The sequence below is a fragment of the Pan troglodytes genome, chromosome 9 (genome assembly GCF_028858775.2).
Source record: "Pan troglodytes isolate AG18354 chromosome 9, NHGRI_mPanTro3-v2.0_pri, whole genome shotgun sequence".
Classification (NCBI taxonomy): Eukaryota; Metazoa; Chordata; class Mammalia; order Primates; family Hominidae; genus Pan; species Pan troglodytes.
Window position 1 is genome coordinate 96,284,825 of NC_072407.2, and position 18,682 is coordinate 96,303,506.

At 42.0% G+C, this 18,682-nt stretch overlaps 1 protein-coding gene and 1 pseudogene across 1 annotated transcript in view; one reads left to right on the forward strand and one right to left on the reverse strand.

The window, feature by feature from the left end:
* The window catches only part of PANX1 (pannexin 1), a 57,541-nt gene extending 50,742 nt beyond the window's left edge, over nt 1-6,799 (forward strand). The window contains exons 3-5 of the mRNA XM_522150.8: nt 333-556; nt 1,568-2,223; nt 2,758-6,799. Of these exons, the coding sequence (XP_522150.2) occupies nt 333-556; nt 1,568-2,223; nt 2,758-2,837 (960 nt within the window). The 3' untranslated portion in view covers nt 2,838-6,799. The remainder of the gene's footprint in view (nt 1-332; nt 557-1,567; nt 2,224-2,757) is intronic.
* A 3,619-nt stretch (nt 6,800-10,418) lies between these two features.
* Nucleotides 10,419-10,997, reverse strand: LOC100610943 (actin-related protein 2/3 complex subunit 3-like; annotated as a pseudogene).
* Between the last annotated feature and the right edge of the window lie 7,685 nt (nt 10,998-18,682).

Sequence of the window (18,682 nt, forward strand, 5' to 3'; positions counted from 1 at the left end):
AGGTTTCTTAACTGGGATTTTGTTCAGGGAACGGGAGTAATTTTATTTTTTTATTTTCCTTCTGTGATTAGAACGTACACACCATGTGTCACCATGCAGTTGCTGATTACTTCAAATTAATACCTATGGAAGAAAAAAAAATAGGTAGTTACCTGTGACAGGTATTACCTGGACAGGGGAATTTAGCCATAAGAAGTAGTTATTAGGGAATGAGCCCAATTTCCACAATGCACATTTGTCTCAAGATGTGAGAAAATGAGAGCATCACTTGGCGCCATAGGTTACTGCATGGGGGGTTTGTTAAGCCCATGATTTGTTCTCTTGTTTTTCAGTTTTTCCCCTACATCCTGCTGCTCTTTGCGATCCTCCTGTACCTGCCCCCACTGTTCTGGCGTTTCGCAGCTGCTCCTCATATTTGCTCAGACTTGAAGTTTATCATGGAAGAACTTGACAAAGTTTACAACCGTGCAATTAAGGCTGCAAAGAGTGTGCGTGACCTTGACATGAGAGATGGAGCCTGCTCAGTTCCAGGTGTTACCGAGAACTTAGGGCAAAGGTAACTTAGCCCCAGCAGGCAGCTCATCGGGTTTTGTAGGACAAATTCTCTGCCCTTCTACTGCCAGTCTGGGCCCAGAGTTCTCATTGCTAGGAGGCGGGGCAGGAGTGGAAGCAGGGGGACGTCATGCACCTAGTGACAGCCTGTAGTATCCCGGGATGTCCACTCTCCCCAAATCTCACTGCGACCCATCCCACCCATTTGTTTATCCTTCTGTCAAGACTCTTTCCCTTGATGAGTGAAACGTTACCTTCTCATTTTAAAAATGCAGTTCTTGTAGGGGTAACAGATTGAGGTGCTATATGAAGCTTGCTTGCTTTGATCTATTTAACTCCTTAATGGAGACGCACAGAGGATTTCAAGGCAGCTGAGCAAAGGATGAGAGAGAAATGGGGAATGAGTAGGTTGTGGCTTGCCTTTTCACAACCTTCTTTTGGTTCTTGTTATTGAATAATTGGAATAATAGAGCCATCATTTTTTGAATATTTAATATATCTCACACACCGTATTGAGTTATTTAAGTACATTATCTCCTTTAACCCTCAGAGCAACATTACTAGTGCATTTGTTAACCTCCTCCTCCACTTTTATTCTGGATAAAAACACTCTTCTGTAGCTGTAAGTGAGAGTCTGGGAACTGAACCATGCCCTTTAGACCCCATAGTTTTTGCCCATACCCCCTGAGTTGTCCCACCCCTCGCCTGTAAGAGGCGCATGTTTACACGTATTTAGGATTTACCAGATGCCAGGCATCACTCTAAAAATTTCCAAATATTAACTCATTTAATCAACTAGGCCTTCTGTTAAATATTAAGGGGAAAAGCATTTTATTATTCCTTTTCTTCCTCCTCTTTTAAACGGATTTTATTTTTGACTACTCTACTGACGTTGTAGGTAAAGAAGTATGGGTGTTTGAAATTTTTAGTGTGACATTGTTGAATGTGTATCTGCCTTTAATATTTGATGGTCTTGATGAGTGCCTAAGTTATTTTTGTTTCCTTTATTTTTTAGTTTGTGGGAGGTATCTGACAGCCACTTCAAGTACCCAATTGTGGAGCAGTACTTGAAGACAAAGAAAAATTCTAATAATTTAATCATCAAGTACATTAGCTGCCGCCTGCTGACACTCATCATTATACTGTTAGCGTGTATCTACCTGGGCTATTACTTCAGCCTCTCCTCACTCTCAGACGAGTTTGTGTGCAGCATCAAATCAGGGATCCTGAGAAACGACAGCACCGTGCCCGATCAGTTTCAGTGCAAACTCATTGCCGTGGGCATCTTCCAGTTGCTCAGTGTCATTAACCTTGTGGTTTATGTCCTGCTGGCTCCCGTGGTTGTCTACACGCTGTTTGTTCCATTCCGACAGAAGACAGATGTTCTCAAAGTGTACGAAATCCTCCCCACTTTTGATGTTATGCATTTCAAATCTGAAGGGTACAACGATTTGAGCCTCTACAATCTCTTCTTGGAGGAAAATATAAGTGAGGTCAAGTCATACAAGTGTCTTAAGGTACTGGAGAATATTAAGAGCAGTGGTCAGGGGATCGACCCAATGCTACTCCTGACAAACCTTGGCATGATCAAGATGGATGTTGTTGATGGCAAAACTCCCATGTCTGCAGAGATGAGAGAGGAGCAGGGGAACCAGACGGCAGAGCTCCAAGGTAGGGTTTGCTTTTGGCAGAGGCTACGGGAGTCCACCGAGAGCCTTTGCAGCAGCCTTGTGGGAATATTGACAGTCTTTACCCTGCCCATCATTTAAACCATTTCCAAGCATTAAAAACCTTAATACCAAGGTGCGGTGTAGGGGGAGTGGGAACCCCTCAGTATAAGGAGAGACAGGAAAAGAATTGGTGCTGCTCTACATTTCCAAAGAAGAATAACTTCTGTGCTTTTTCTGGTTTTTCCCTCTTCTCTGTCTGTCTCACACTCTCTCTCGCTCAGCAATCTTCCTTGTCTTTCTTGCTTATTTTTGTCTTATCTTACTGGCTTTCCTCTCTGTACCTCTGATCTCCTTCTCTGTTACTCTCTGACTTTCTCTTTCAAAGGGGACTAAAAGTTTATTGATTCTTTTAGTTAGGCCAAGAAGCAAAACATGGTATAGACTGTGAGAGGAATTTTTGGCAGAAGAAAAATTGATTAGTATTGGTAATTCCTGCTATATTTCTGTCATAAATATTTGTTTTCAATTTTGACAGCTATGAACATAGACAGTGAAACTAAAGCAAATAATGGAGAGAAGAATGCCCGACAGAGACTTCTGGATTCTTCTTGCTGATGATTTTTTTCCTTGAGCTGTAAATCTGTGACTTCTGTGACATGGGATTTAATTTGGCTAAAGCATCCCTGTTGGTTTCACAGCTGGTTTGCAATAAATGGTTCTTGGTGGAGATACTGAGCATGTCTTATTGAGTCCCTAATGGAAATGGTGATCAACAAAAGGTTATGGAAGAATGGTTTATGAACTTCCCATAGGAAGCACCTGAGAGATAAGTAAACTGCAGCAAGTAACTATGTGTAAGTCCTCATCAAATGAAAAGCAGAAAGACAAGAACAATTAGTCAAGAGCAGTAGCCCTGTCAGAGCCTCGGAGCAATACCTTTCTGTACCCGTGGTGAGACAAGACCCAGAGCTACTGGAAAACAAGCACTTTGGAAGATTTGTTTTGTTTTCGTGGAATAATAATATGTCAGGATATAATTTAACGTGAGTTTCTTATGTGCCCTTAAAGACTGTTAGACAAGAAAAGCATTCACTGGCTAATGATCCATAGGTCGACCTATGTCCTAAGTTAGGTGTAAGGTCCGATGCCTTGGCCCACACTCGAGCTCTCTTTACATTGTTAGTTGTCAACCTTGGCTGATGGAAATCCCGTAACCACTATTTGTTGCACTGTGCCTTGAAGGGCAGCAGGCCCAAGTGCTGCTCTGACTGAAAACTGAGTTAACAAGACGAAATCTAAAGGATATTCACAGTGACTTCAATTCAGGAAGAATGCTTCCGAAAGAGCCCAGTGGGGAAATCTGACATCACAGAAGACATTAATTCAGTCACTTTCAAAGAGTTTGTCTACAGGCGGTTTCTCTGTTATCAAAGGCATTTGAAATAGGATTTTACTTAAACAATAATGGAACACAGGAGTATTTAAAGTGAAGAACACTTTGCCTGAATGTGATCAGGGCACATAAGTGACATTGGCGTGCTTCATATGGCGTGCTTGGAGCCAGAAAAACTTAGCGGTTTATTTTGTTTATATTTAAGCACAGCTTTAAAAAATTCATTATCGTTTATTCAGTGTCCGAATTGAGGCCATTTGGGAAGAAAATTCTAGCACTGGCGGAGAATTATAGAATAAAGATTATAAATGGTTGGATAAGACAAATGTAAGCTTATTTCGTAAACATTTAAAGCTGATTCAGAACATGTTAAAAACTGTTCCCAATTCCAACTGTGTAAATAGATCCTATGTTCACATTTTACACACACACACACAAATCTTTAACATCTGTGGAACTTCCCAGTTTTAGTCTTAGAAAGTTAGCATGTTGCATAAGTTCAGTAATCCTCAGGAACCTCCAAGTTTACTTTTAGCTCTTACGGACAGTTGTTTACATAATCTAATTACTGTTTTCTGAAGAACGGAAATTATATAAGCTGCTGTCTGCCTTTCGGAATATTCAGAAAAGCAGATTTTATTTGTACTTCTGTGATGTTTTCTGAAATGGAAAGCTGATGATAAATATCAAAGTAGCAATCAGTGCGTTAAATTATTCTGTTACATGATATTTATTACTGTTGAATTATTCTGTGACTTAGAAATGGCAGTAACCTAAATAATGGAATTTGCAAAATTATTATATTGCCGTATCTGAGATGTTCCATCACAAGTTTCTACACTGGTTTCTTTTGAAAATTTAAAAAGATTTACGAGATACATTTTCTAGGATATGATTTTTTTTTTTTTTTACGAAAAGCTTCATCTTCTGTAGACTATCCTTAATTTGTATTTTGAAATGGTAAAAATTGATATTTTAGGAGACCAGGAAGTCTCCAAGCCCTTCCCACTCTCTGAACTCCAGTAGGGTCTGTGATGTCCCAGGCACCAGTAGCAAGTTGGATGTGCAGATACGCATAGGCAGGTCCCATCCTTGAGGACTTCAGAGTCCAGTAAAAGGCAGCAGAAACATGGGCTGTTGCCTAAGAGGAGAAAGCGTAGCCACAGTAAAGGCTATGCCAGAAAACTCCTAGCAAATGCTCTATGTTCTTGGGAGAGGGCACATTGTTTTTGTTTTCTCTCCTATAGTTCCTGTAACTGCTGGTTTTGAGAATATAGTAATCATTTTTCCCAGAGGCAGATGACCACCTTAAGGTTCTTTAGCTGCAAATCCTCTAGGTTGAAGTTTGCGTGAAATAGTCACAGTGATTTTGAATAGTAAGGGATCCAGTTGCCTTTTGAACCTTCCCTCACAGGGATGAGAGAACAAGCCTGTGGAGGTTGTGGAGCTACTGGTAAACAACTGTCAGGGCCCCAGAAGGCTGATGTGGAGGCCTGGGGATACATTTCATCTAATAAAAGTATTATTAGGTATCAGTATCAGTAATAAAAGTATTATAATAAAGTATCAGTAATAAAAGTATTATAATAAAAAGTATTATTAGGACAGGTAAACTCATCCATCTACTGTGAGCTGCTGGCTTGGAGAATGACTTTTGAGGAGCCAGTTTCCTGAGGAGAAATGCTTTTATAAAACACTCATTGCTTTGTAAAAGGAGACAAACAGATCCTAAATGACCACTCCAGGGTTGCTGATTTTGTTTCTGGCTCATGTCTGCCTAGTAAACCACCAGCAAGCTGCTCAACCAGGCTGGAAACAACATTGTTGCAACTGGGAGGGACATAGAGTACTGTGAAAGCAGCGTTCCAACACATCTTCACTTTTACAAAGGGATAGGCAGAGACTTCCAACATAGAGGTTCTTAAACTTCGAGGGGTTACAACCCCCTTGCAAATATTTTTATAGCTATGGACCCTCTCCTCAGATCTACAGCCAGCATTTTCAGTGCACCTTAGGAGGTCATTTTAGTCCACGCCTCTGAAAAAGCTGCACTCCAACGGCTGAAGAGCAAGCCACACGGCAGAGAATGGGGCTCCCTTTGCCTTCATGAAAGCTACTTCCCCCAACACTAAGACTCAGCTGTACGTTTGCTTAGCTCAGTCACATTTACATTCTTCTGGGTGAACTGTACCTTTTGAGTACCTGCCTTCATTTTCTAGAATCAGACCTAACAAGGTCAGTAGAAGCCTGGGCAGCAGCGGCCCTGGAAAGACCAGGCAGCCAGCATGAACTGCTGTTCTCTCCCTAACCACAAGGCGTCATCTTCCTCCAGGGTCAAGTAATTGTTCTTGTTCCGCCTCACAGGAATGTGGGGAGGAAGGACGTAACGCTATAAAATGCTGCGTCCTACCTTACACTTGTACTGTGAGAAAGCTGGAAACTTCCACCTGTACAGTGGGTCTGGTTTGCATGTTTAGTTTCATTTGTGGGAACTGCTTGTCCAAGAGTGAGCTCAGGTCAGGGCAGTTTGTGCCTATGAGAATTAGCTCAGCTATCAGGCAGGTTTTTAGACACCTTTTTAAAATGTGCTCGTGTTTGGTTTGTTTTGCTTACTGTCAGTCCTGGGTCAATCAAAGGTTTGTAAGGGTGAGAATTTTTATGCACTGCTATATCGCAAGTGCTTAAAACAGAGACTGGCCCAGATGAGGCATTCTTCAAATGTTTGTTGAAATGAATGGACAAACTCTTAGGATAAATCCTAATTTGTTGGCAACTGTTATTTGATTTTAGAAGGCAAACTGATTTTATTTTAGAAAGGAGAAGGGGAGGGGAGGCTCGTTAGCCTCTTGGTAGAAAGAGGACTATTTCTGCAAATGAATAGGTTTCCACTTTAAGTAGTGACAGTCCTTAACTTCTTATTATGGAGTGAGTCTTGACCGCTTTCCAAGTTCAATACAAGTTCAAGATTGCCTCTCAGTGATTAGGGAAATTGAAGCTTTTAAAGCTCCTGGTCTCTGTAATTCCTCAGAATAAACCTCTTTAAAAGGGATATTGATGGAAATGTACAATTACCAGTAATTGAGGTTTTATCTGAGGGGATGGAGATGATGAAATGGTTCCTTCTTGGAAGTTGTTGGCATTTTGGCTTTATTTTTCACAAATAAAGTGAAACCATTTAAAACGATTGACAATGATTATATAGTGCCATGTGGAATACAATAGATATTAATTTGTGGTTGGTTTTTCTGCCTGCTTTAAATGAAATGTATTATGTTTCTGGGTTCCTCTTTTAGCTGTAAAAATACTTCGTCACTAAAGCATGAAATGTAATCAGCAATTGTTCTTCAAGTTCCTGAAAGCTATAAAAGTTTCTCATGACTTGAGTGGTTTTTTCCCTGCCCACCAGAGGAGAAAGCCCTTGTAGAATTCTGCAGTGTTACAAGTGTTCCCTACAAAAACTGAAACCATCAGCTCCTCTTTAACAAGTTGGCTTTTTAAAAGCATGTAATTACAATTTAATGGTATTCTGTAAAGTGGTGCTCTAGGCATAATTTAAATTCTTTTTAATGACTATATTTCTTCAAAACTTTGAAAGAAAAATGTGTTCTTTTTGCTGCATCCTTTGTAAGAAGACTGCCAACAGATGAAAAAGGACTTTACAAATTAAGACCATCTTGGTTTCATTTCCACAAAGATGAGAACAAATCATGGTGTTAGGAAAGGATCCTTAGAAGAACACAAGAATTTGAAAGCCCTTGGTGGTTATCACTACTATATTTCATATTTCCCCAGAAGTCACTTAGCCAAGCTCTGCATTTTGAGCCTGCTGACTTTCATTTAAAAGGAATGAAAGGCTGAAAATCCAGGCTGCTGTGTCTGTAGATAAAGGTCAAACCATGTTTGAGTTCCTCACTGTTGTGTCCACCTAAATAAAACTGAGTAAGTAATGAAAAATGTCTTAATATTTCTTGCCTTCCCTTTAGGGAGAGTCATTTCGTGGAAGATGTAATGGGAGATGCATTCCAAAATGTCTTGAGGCTCATTGCTGTCTGCTGGAAACATAAAATTCCATAGGCTTCATGCTGCTTGCTAAAATCCAGCTGGCAGTGACTAAAGAAAGAGAGTCCTTGATTAAGGGCCCACAGATTCTGGAATTTCTAAAGCACAAATCACTTGCTTTCTGATTGAGGATTGTTTGCCTGGGCTTGGGAAAAAAAAGATCAGCAACCATGTGCTACTAAACATGGATTCTCCTGCTCACCTCTCTCAAGAGGAGGACTCCTTTGTACAATGGTTAGTACAGCTTACTATTGTGGGTAATCACAGCCATGTGAAATTTTAGTGCCATTCCTGGCGTATCACAAATATAGTAAATTCTCTCTAAGTGCTAGCTTTGACTATCTTGCTCACCAGCTATTCCTAGGGTGGCAACCCCAGGACCCTTGGATGTTGTATTAGTTTTCTATTGCTCCATAACAAATTAATGCAAACTTAGCAGCTTAAAGCAATACACATATATCATCTTGCAGTTTCCTGGGTCAGGAATCTGGACACAGCTCAGCTAGGTCCTGTGCTCAGGGATTCACAGTGCTACAGCCCAGTTGTGGAAGGTTGTATTCTCATCTGGAAGGTCAACTGGGGAAAGAGCTGCTTCAAAGCTGCCTCAGGTTGTTGGCGGAATTCATTTTGCCTAACTCAGAATCAACTGATTTGGGACCTTAATCACATCTGCTAAAACCCTCCACCTTTGCCATATTATCTTGGCTAGAATCAAGTCACAGGTCCTGCCCACACTCTAAGTGGGAGTCATGGGGCTACATTACACTCTGTCAGCACAGATAACCTAAATCCTACCCAGTCTGTCTCAGAGACCTGTAGCTTTACCCCCTTAACAGTCTTCTGAGGCCGGCCTCTGTTCCCAGTGGTGTCATTCAGGCCCTTGTCTCTCCTGAATTCCTCTGATAGTCTTACTGTATCTAACCCAGCTAACACATTTCCTGTCTGTGGACTTTCTAGAATGCAGCAGTGATCATGCAAACTCTCCCTACCATTCCACCATCACCACTTTTAAATCCCTTGGGACTCTTCGTGGATTTCAGGACAAAGAACAACCTTGTTTCTTAGACCATACAAGGCCCCACCTCTTGAAGATCATCACATAGCCACTACTCTCCCTCTCATCTCTTACACAGCCTCGTGCACTGTTTCTTAAAAGCCTCTCTGCTTTCTCGGATGCTGTCTGTCCTCATCCGCCTCATACATTCTATTCAGAAGTCACCTCCAGCCTCCCCAGCAGGAAGTATTCGTGACCTGCCCCTCCCTTTGTCCTGACTTAGATGCCCTCTGTACTTGCTATTGCTCCTTGCCTCAGTGCTTAGCACTCTGCACTACGTTGATGGCTTTGTCTGTCTCCCCCTGTCTTGGAGGCCCCTTGAGGCTGGATGGTGCCTTCCACATCCCTGTGCTCCCAGCACCTGGCACACAGCCTGATGTCCATGTGCTGAGGGATTATTTAGACCCCCATCTGCCCCCATGAATGCCTTCTGAACATGTCCAGAGTGGGTGACAGCATCAGGTTAGAAGTGAATTCTTCCCCCAGGCCTTATCCATCTCTATCACGACTCCTCCTACTTTGCCCAATTTGAAGTGGCCAAGTACAGCTCATCCTGTATTTCCTTCTCCTATTTTAGTAATTGAGGGCTTAACTTGAAGGCTTGCTGAAGCACTTCTAAGAAACTTCTCGTGGTGGTGGTTTCTCCCATCTGCACCCATGCTAATTTACATCTGAGTGGCCTCACTTTTCTAAGAGTTCTAACATTGACCAGCTTATGTGAACTCCACAGTTGGGTGTGCTATTGATCTGAGATACTTAATGCCATTGTGGTAAGAATAGTGATGGCTTTTCTGTTCATAATTTGTGTCCACCCAGGGAAGATGTTTATGAAGTTTTCCCCCACCCCACATCCCCCTCCTACCACCACCCAGTGCTGAGAGCAGAGGAGGAAGGAGAGAAGCCAAGCTGGAGGCTACCGACCTGTGTCCCCCTTGATAAAACCAAATTACAGTAACTAAACTGCAGATGAGACAATTTGCTGATCAGATCCTACCTCTTCTCCCCTCATATAATGCCAGTGTTCTGAATTCCCCTCTTCGAAAGAGGAGTGGAAAGGAAAGGCCCAAATGCTCCTCTGTGGTACACCAGAGACTGTGGAGACCCCTCAGGGGAAGGAGAAGCACACCAAGCCCATGAATGAGGAAAAGTCAAAATAAATCTTCCCAAGAGCCCTGTTCCATTATTGCAATGTACCTTTTCTCAGACACAAGGAAATGGAAACAACTAAAGTGTTACCAAAAAATCACTTCCAAATTCCCAGAAATGAAATTCACATTACCTCAGGAAGCAAAGAATCCAATAATAAAACCCAAGCTTTCATGGAAGATTCAGGAATGTAAAAGGCAATGTTCTCAAGGTAATTTCATAGGTAGAGACTCCTGAAGAGATTTGTCTCATTTGTTCATTTTGAATATCAGAACTGTTACAAAGGAAGCTTGTTTTTTTTTTTGAATGTTAGAAATTTCTTTATTATTACTTATTAAGCGCCAGCTTAATGCTGCAGAAAATTTCAAATCACCCTTGATAACCCACTTTCTTTTCTCCCACCCAAATTCTTGATCAAGAGTTTTTCAAGTAAAGACATGCTCTTCTCTCTTCTGTATAAAACTTTACGAAATAAAGGCAAAAGATTGTGTACATCTTGATGGAAAATGCTGCCCAGGGCTCTGGGTGGCTGCCCGGGCTCCCTTCACTGCCCGGGTCCTGAAAGACTTATTCATGAACTGTCTCTTCACAAAGCAAGTCCTCCACTTGCTGGGTTTCTCATTCTGAGAGTCGAAAACTTTCTCACAAAGTCTCAGTCCGGTCTCTTGCCTTAGCTGTTGTAAATAGGCTCTCATCACTTCATCTTCCTGTTTGTTTGCAGGTTTGGCATAAATTGCGTTAAGTGGAAAACCAGGCTTTCCAGGAATGGGAAAATTAGTGATTCCCAGTTTATACATTTCTTTCTCACCTTGGCTTTTGGAATTGCACTTTTGGAGTTTCTTCAGACATTCAGAAATGTAGAGAGTAATATATATCATTATATATATCAAGGTCCTATCAGCTTCATTCTTAACTTCATAATTTTTGAAGAAGATATTGGCCTTGAAGTAATAGATGCTTCATCCACAATATCTGTATCTTTTGTCTCTCTGGGGGCAGGTCGTTTGAATTGACTTCTGATAGGCAACAGTGCCTTGTTTCCGATGAGTTTGATGTCAGGATCCATGAGAGAAGAGTGGTAAGCCGGCATCTTGGCGGCACCCGGGTTTCAACCCAGAGGAGCAGGATCAGAAGCATTGTTAAGTACAGAGGCCTTTGGAGTTCCTTATCATCTTTGTAAGTAACCCATGAGATAAGGGAAGCTTCATTTAAAAGAAATTACCCAAAACTATGGTTGTGGCAAAGAGAGCAGAAAGAAAAAAAAAAGAGTAAACATTAAAAAAAGAATAAGGGGCCGGGCGCAGTGGCTCATGCCTGTAATCCCAGCACTTTGGGAGGCTGAGGCGGGTGGATCATGAGGTTAGGAGGTCGAGACCATCCTGGGTAACAAGGTGAAACCCCGTCTCTACTAAAAATACAAAAAAAATTAGCCGGGCTTGGTGTCACGTGCCTGTAATCCCAGCTACTTGGGAGGCTGAGGCAGGAGAATCGCTTGAACCCAGGAGGCAGAGGTTGCAGTGAGCAGAGATCACACCACTGCACTCCAGCCTAGGAGACAGAGCAAGACTCCGTCTCAAAAAAATAAAAATAATAATAAAAAAAGGGTGGTCTAGACACTCTGTCCAGTTGAATATGAGAGACGTATATAAGTAATTTTAAATTTTCTAATAGCCACATAAATGAGTGAAATTAATGGTTATTTTAACCTAATATATCCAAAAGACTTCAACGTGTAATCAATATAAAAATATTGAGTTTCTTTTATTATACTTTAAGTTCTAGGGTACACGTGCACAACGTGCAGGTTTGTTACATAGGTATACATGTGCCATGTTGGTGTGCTGCACCCATTAACTCGTCATTTACATTAGGTATATTTCCTAATGCTATCCCTCCCGCCTACCCCCACCCCACAACAGGCCCTGGTGTGTGATGTTCCCCTTCCTGTGTCCATGTGTTCTCATTGTTCAATTCCCACCTATGAGTGAGAACATGCAGTGTTTGGTTTTTTGTCCTTGCGATAGTTTGCTGAGAATGATGGTTTCCAGCTTCATCCATGTCCCTACAAAGGACATGAACTCATCCCTTTTTATGGCTGCATAGTATTCCATGGTGTATATGTGCCACATTTTCTTAATCCAGTCTATCATTGTTGGACATTTGGGTTGGTTCCAAGTCTTTGCTATTGTGAATAGTGCCGCAATAAACATACGTGTGCATGTGTCTTCATAGCAGCATGATTTATAGTCCTTCGGGTATATACCCAGTAATGGGATGGCTGGGTCAAATGGTATTTCTAGTTCTAGATCCTTAAGGAATCGCCACATTGTCTCCACAGTGGTTGAACTAGTTTACAGTCCCACCAACAGCATAAAACTGTTCCTATTTCTCCACATCCTCTCCAGCACCTGTTGTTTCCTGACTTTTTAATGATTGCCATTCTAACTGGTGTGAGATGGTACCTTATTGTGGTTTTGATTTGCATTTCTCTGATGGCCAGTGATGATGAGCATTTTTTCATGTGTCTGTTGGCTGCATAAATGTCTTCTTTTGAGAAGTGTCTGTTCATATCCTTCACCCACTTTTTGATGGGGTTTCTTTTTCTTGTAAATTTGTTTGAGTTCTTTGTAGATTCTGGATAGTAGCCCTTTGTCAGATGGGTAGATTGCAAAAATTTTCTCCCATTCTGTAGGTTGCCTGTTCACTCTGATGGTAGTTTCTTTTGCTGTGCAGAAGCTCTTTAGTTTAATTAGATCCCATTTGTCAATTTTGGCTTTTGTTGCCATTGCTTTTGGTGTTTTGGACATTAAGTCCTTGTCCATGCCTATGCCCTGAATGGTATTGCCTAGGTTTTCTTCTAGGGTTTTTATGGTTTGAAGTCTAATATTTAAGTCTTTAATCTATCTTGAATTAATTTTTGTATAAGGTGTAAGGAAGGGATCCAGTTTCAGCTTTCTACATATGGCTAGCCACTTTTCCCAGCACATTTATTAAATAGGGAATCCTTTCTCCATTTCTTGTTTTTGTCAGGTTTGTCAAAGATCAGATGGTTGTAGATGTGTGGTATTATTTCTAAAGGCTCTGTTCTGTTCCATTGGTCTGTATCTCTGTTTGGTACCAGTACCATGCTGTTTTGGTTACTGTAGCCTTGTAGTATAGTTTGAAGTCAGGTAGCGTGATGCCTCCAGCTTTGTTCTTTTGGCTTAGGATTGACTTAGCAATGCAGGCTCTTTTTTGGTTCCATATGAACTTTAAAGTAGTTTTTTCCAATTCTGTGAAGAAAGTCATTAGTAGCTTGATGGGGATGGCATTGAATCTATAAATTACCTTGGGCAGTATGGCCATTTTCATGATATTGATTCTTCCTATCCATGAGCATGGAATGTTCTTCCATTTGTTTGTGTCCTCTTTTATTTTGTTGAGCAGTGGTTTGTAGTTCTCCTTGAAGAGGTCCTTCACATCCCTGGTAAGTTGGATTCCTAGGTATTTTATTGTCTTTGAAGCAATTGTGAATGGGAGTTCACTCATGATTTGGCTCTCTGTTTGTCTGTTATTGGTGTATAAGAATGCTTGTGATTTTTAGACCAATAACAGGCTCTGAAATTGAGGCAATAATTAATAGCCTATCAACCAAAGAAAGTCCAGGACCAGAAGGATTCAGAGCCAAATTCTACCAGAGGTACAAGGAGGAGCTAGTACCATTCCTTCTGAAACTATTCCAATCAATAGAAAAAGAGGGAATCCTCCCTAACTCATTTTATGAGGCCAGCATCGTCCTGATACCAAAGCCTGGCAGAGACACAACAAAAACAAAGAGAATTTTATACCAGTATCCCTGATGAACATCGATGCAAAAATCCTCAATAAAATACTGGCAAACTGAATCCAGCAGCACACCAAAAAGCTTATCCACCATGATCAAGTGGGCTTCATCCCTGGGATGCAAGGCTGGTTCAACATAACGCAAATCAATAAACGTAATCCGTCACATAAACAGAACCAAAGACAAAAACCACATCTCAATAGATGCAGAAAAGGCTTTTGACAAAATTCAACAGCGCTTCATGCTAAAAACTCTCAAACTAGGTATTGATGGGACATATCTCAAAATAATAAGAGCTATTAATGACAAACCCACAGCCAATATAATACTGAATGGGCAAAAACTGGAAGCATTCCCTTTGAAAACTGGCACAAGACAGGGATGCCATGTCTTACCACTCCTATTCAACATAATGTTGGAAGTTCTGGCCAGGGCAATCAGGCAGGAGAAAGAAATAAAGGGTATTCAATTAGGAAAAGAGGAAGTCAAGTTGTCCCTGTTTACAGATGACATGATTGTATATTTAGAAAACCCCATCGTCTCAGCCCAGAATCTCCTTAAGCTGATAAGCAACTTCAACAAAGTCTCAGGATACAAAATATTGAGATATTTTACTTTTCATTCTAAGTTTTTTAATTTCAGTGTGTATGTTTTACTTAGAGCACATCTCATTTCACACTGGCCTCATTTAAACAGCTCAATAGTCGCATGTAGCTAGTGGCTACCATATTGGACGGAATAGGTTGACCAGCCTATTTTATGCACATCCGTTCCCACCTAATGAAGTGCTTCATTGTCCCTGTGTCCTTGTCAGTATCTTTCCTTTGGCCTGGAATTCTCTTCCCTTGAGATCTGTCTCCTTTCTGCAAGATTAAGTTGCCCTCTAAGCAGAATTGGTTAACTGGATGCATATTCTTACCTGCTCACAGTGATGCAAACTAACTACCTCCTCCCTTTGAGGCTTTTTTATCTGAAATAAACTAGTAAGAACTTGGCTGCTTCCCCAGTGCCCACACTATCTTGCCTTAATTGTCATTATTGATGTTTATTTTGTTTTGTTTTGCTGCTAGTCCTTCTTCTCATAAAGGCTACAAGTCTGTTAAATTGAGGCATCTTAGTGCCTTCTTAGTAGTCTTTGTTAAAGAAAAGTTGTTCGATGCACTTGTTAAAGCATGGGACAGCAAACTTTATTCAGGACCATCACAACAGGTATCAGGACCACTGCAATGGGATTTCACAGTGGGAGAGATTGGGCTCAACTTTGAATACAGCATGGGCAAGTGGAAATTTATAACCAAGAAGCAGGATGGGGGTCATTGGATGGAAAATTACTAAGAGGAACCATCAGAAGTTAAGGAGATTCTCGCCAACTCAACCTAACAGTAGGAGCAAATAATCTGTCAACCTCCCCACCCCAACCTCAGTCTAGCAACATGCTGAGCACACAGCAAGCTGAGGGGAGATGGATGGAAGCTGAAAGTCAGTGTGTGGGTGATGCAGTGTCTCACCCCTCTGAGAGCAAACTACAGGTGCTCATTCTTTAACCTGTGAAGTGGAGAAAGCAATGTAATAAGAGCACATGGTAGAGTCCCTCCAAAAGTTTTCCCATCAGATGAGCTTTCTAAGTCATAGACTCCCACTGCCTAAGTGGAGAAAAATTCATACCCTATTTTCTCCCAGCCTAGTGCTCCCTTCACTATCCTGTGCCTTCCTCCAAGCCTGCAATCTGTGCCAGGTGATTCATCTCCCACTTGGCCCAAGGATGGTCTTTGTGCAGCACATCAACTGAGAAGCTGGGCTCATATTCAAGCCAGTGAGTCATCCCTGAGCATTGATCAGGTTGGGGCAGGGAACCAAGGGTTGGTGGGCTTTTCCCTAGATAGGAAACTCATGAGGAAATAGCCTTCATGACTTCAGACTCAGTTGCAGAGTGAAGTTGGTATTCATTCATTCATTCATTCAACAAAGGGTTTTTCAAACACCTGCTATCTGGTATTGGGCATATTAAGGTGAAAAATCCAGCAAGCCTCTGGGCTCATGGAGTTTGCTGGGAATTATGGTGGCAAAAAGGAAGAGGAAGACCAAGAAAGCCTAAAGCTTTGTTTCCATCTATAATTTCACCTCTCTGAGCCATTTGCCCAGTGAGGGGCTTGGACTAAACAACCTCTAGAATCTATTGGTCTGTGTCTCTGTGGTCTATGTCTTCTTTCATCGTGTCCCACACTAGATCCCTGGGAATCCAGATGGAAAGAAGGAAGGAAATTAGTATTTGTTGAGTGCCTACATGCCAGGCATTAAACAGTGCGTATTAGCTCATTAAATCTTCACAATCCAGTGAGGATGTTCCTTTAGTTTTGGGGTGAGGGACATTAAGGGAATGGGTTCTCAAGACAAGCTGCCTGAGTTCTGGCCTGTGGCTGCCCGCTGACCTGCGTGACCTGAGTTCTTGACTCCTCTGGGCCTTAGTTCCCTCCTGTATGACAGAAAGTCATGGATTTTGACGAGGGCTGAAGTCGATTAAACAAAGGCAGTAAACGTAATGCCGGCACATAATAAACACTCAGTCCCTCAGTCTTTTTTAAGTCTAGCAGCATTTTCTTTATTCACATCGTAAGCCATGTTTGAAAAACGAGAAAATCCCAAACTATTGGAGCATTACAGACAGGCGGTTTAGCATATTGAGAAAGCTCAATTTGAGTTTTGATATCAGAAAATCTGGTTTGGAGTCTTAGCTCTAATACTTCCAAGAGGTGACCCTGTGAGTCACTTAAAATGTTTTCCCTGTACCAGTGTCTACTCCTCAGGGTTGTTGTGAGGATTCAATGAGAATGATGTACCTGGCACTCTATGGGAGCTCAACAATAGCTATCTTACCTCAAATAGAAACCCATTTACAATAGTTAAGTGAAAAGGACGTCATTTCGAGCTGCTGCTCAGAACCCAATGGAGGCGAATTCAGCTGGGAAAGGATACTGGAAAGGCTATTGCTAAGACAGAAAAACTCGACCTCATCCAAGAGCAGCGAGACACCCTACCCTCAACCCCCAGGCTTTGTCACTGGGCCCTGTGTGAGTGGCAGCAAAGATGGCAGAGTTGTGAAGGTGCCGTGGGCATTTTTGGAATGACTCAAGAACATCTTTGACTCAGCATGGGCAACAGCCAGATGGACCTTGTGGGTGTGAACCTCCCGAGCATTTGGAGCGGAGGCTGGAGAAGCTACCCAGGGAACCCCAGCCCCCAGGCCCATTGTGCAAACCCACGTGGGCACTGCCGGAGACACACGCTCTGCCTGCTTCAGCGCTCCTCTCCCCGGGCCAGGGCTGCCAGCTCATCCTGCCCTGCCTGGCTGGGGTGGCAGAAGGTGAATCCCAAAACAGGCCACTGGCTCCTCTCATTTTCTACTCCTTTCTCTTTTGTCATTTATTAGTTTTAGTTTTAATTTTAAAAGATGATGCAAGCTATTGATGAGTATACATTTATTGCAAAAGAAAATCGGATAATACAGAAATATAGTCATGCATCGCTTAACAATGTAGATACAGTCTGAGAAATGCTTCTTTATGTGATTTTGTCATGTGAACATCATGGAGAACTTACCCAAACCTAGCTACTATAACCTAGATAGTATAACCATATGATGCAGCCTAGTGCTCCTGGGCTACACACCTGTACGGCATGTTACTGTACTGAATTCTGTAACACAGCGTTAAGTATGTGTGTATCTATCAACTCTAAACACAGAAAAGGTGCAGTAATACCTTAAAAATAAGGTATGTTGTATGTGCAGTCTGTCCTCAACCGAAATGTTATCACTACGCAATGCTTGACTGTCTATGGAGTGAGGGTCCTCCATGTATTGCTGCCTTTCATAAGCCCAGTCTGGGCTGCCCAGCAGAGTCACAGTTATCACCAGAGTGTCCACCTCCTCGCTCGTCTTGAGGTCTTATACTCTGCACCAAGCTGCCTTGCTCACCTGTTTAATGATTTTAGGACTGAATTGTTTCAGAAGGGAAAGAGCATCATAATTTTCTGACACATATTTAAGCATATTTTTCTATCAACATGTAACAGTTTGGTCAAGTGCCACTAGTTTGAGGAATTCTTTTTCAACTGGATTTAAAGAGGCTCTGAAGGCCAGCAGATGCAGTTTTGCTGCACAACTTAAAGAACTTCCTTGATCTTCTAACAACACAATATTCAACCAAGAAATAATGATAATATCACTTACTCCAGAAGACTCTTGTGAGGGTTAAAAGAGGGAACAGATGTCAGCAACTACAATGCCTGGCCCAGGTGAAGCCTAATATTAGTTCTGGTTATTTTATTAGAATCTGTTGTTGGTCTTACAGTAGAACTCTCAGTAATTTTTTACCGTATTTTCATGTTTTTTTTTTTATTTTTTTATTTTTGAGATGGAGTTTCGCTCTTGTCGTCCAGGCCGAAGTGCAGTGGCGTGATCTCGACTCACTGCGACCTCTGCCTCACAAGTTCTCTCTTCTTAGCTCACCTCCACCCTGGGGTCCCCTCTTTCTTCCTGCAGCCCCCAGAACAAGCTGACAACCAACCTGCCCTCAGATAACTCCCCATCATGTCATCAGAAGAGACATACGGTGGTGCACAGGCTTAGGGGGCAGGCGGGAAGTCTCCTGGCCCTAGGAAAAGTTTCCTTCACAAAACACCTGCTGTGGTAGGTGCTTTGCTAAAGCACACAGTCTAAATGAACTAGTTTACCCCTTACTATGTAATAATGAGTAGGTTGGCACCCTCCCCAGAAGAGTAAACAGAAGCCTGGGAGCCTCCATGACCTGCCCAAACCACACGGCCAGGATCTAATCCTGGGCCAGCCTGACTCGAAAACCCGAGTCATGTCAGTGCTAACTGTGACCGGAGGACTGCTCGCATCAGAATATGTGGACATGCTTGTTAAAAAGGCAGATTCCTGGGCCTCTCCACAGACCCACTGAGTCAGGACCTCTGGGGCAGGG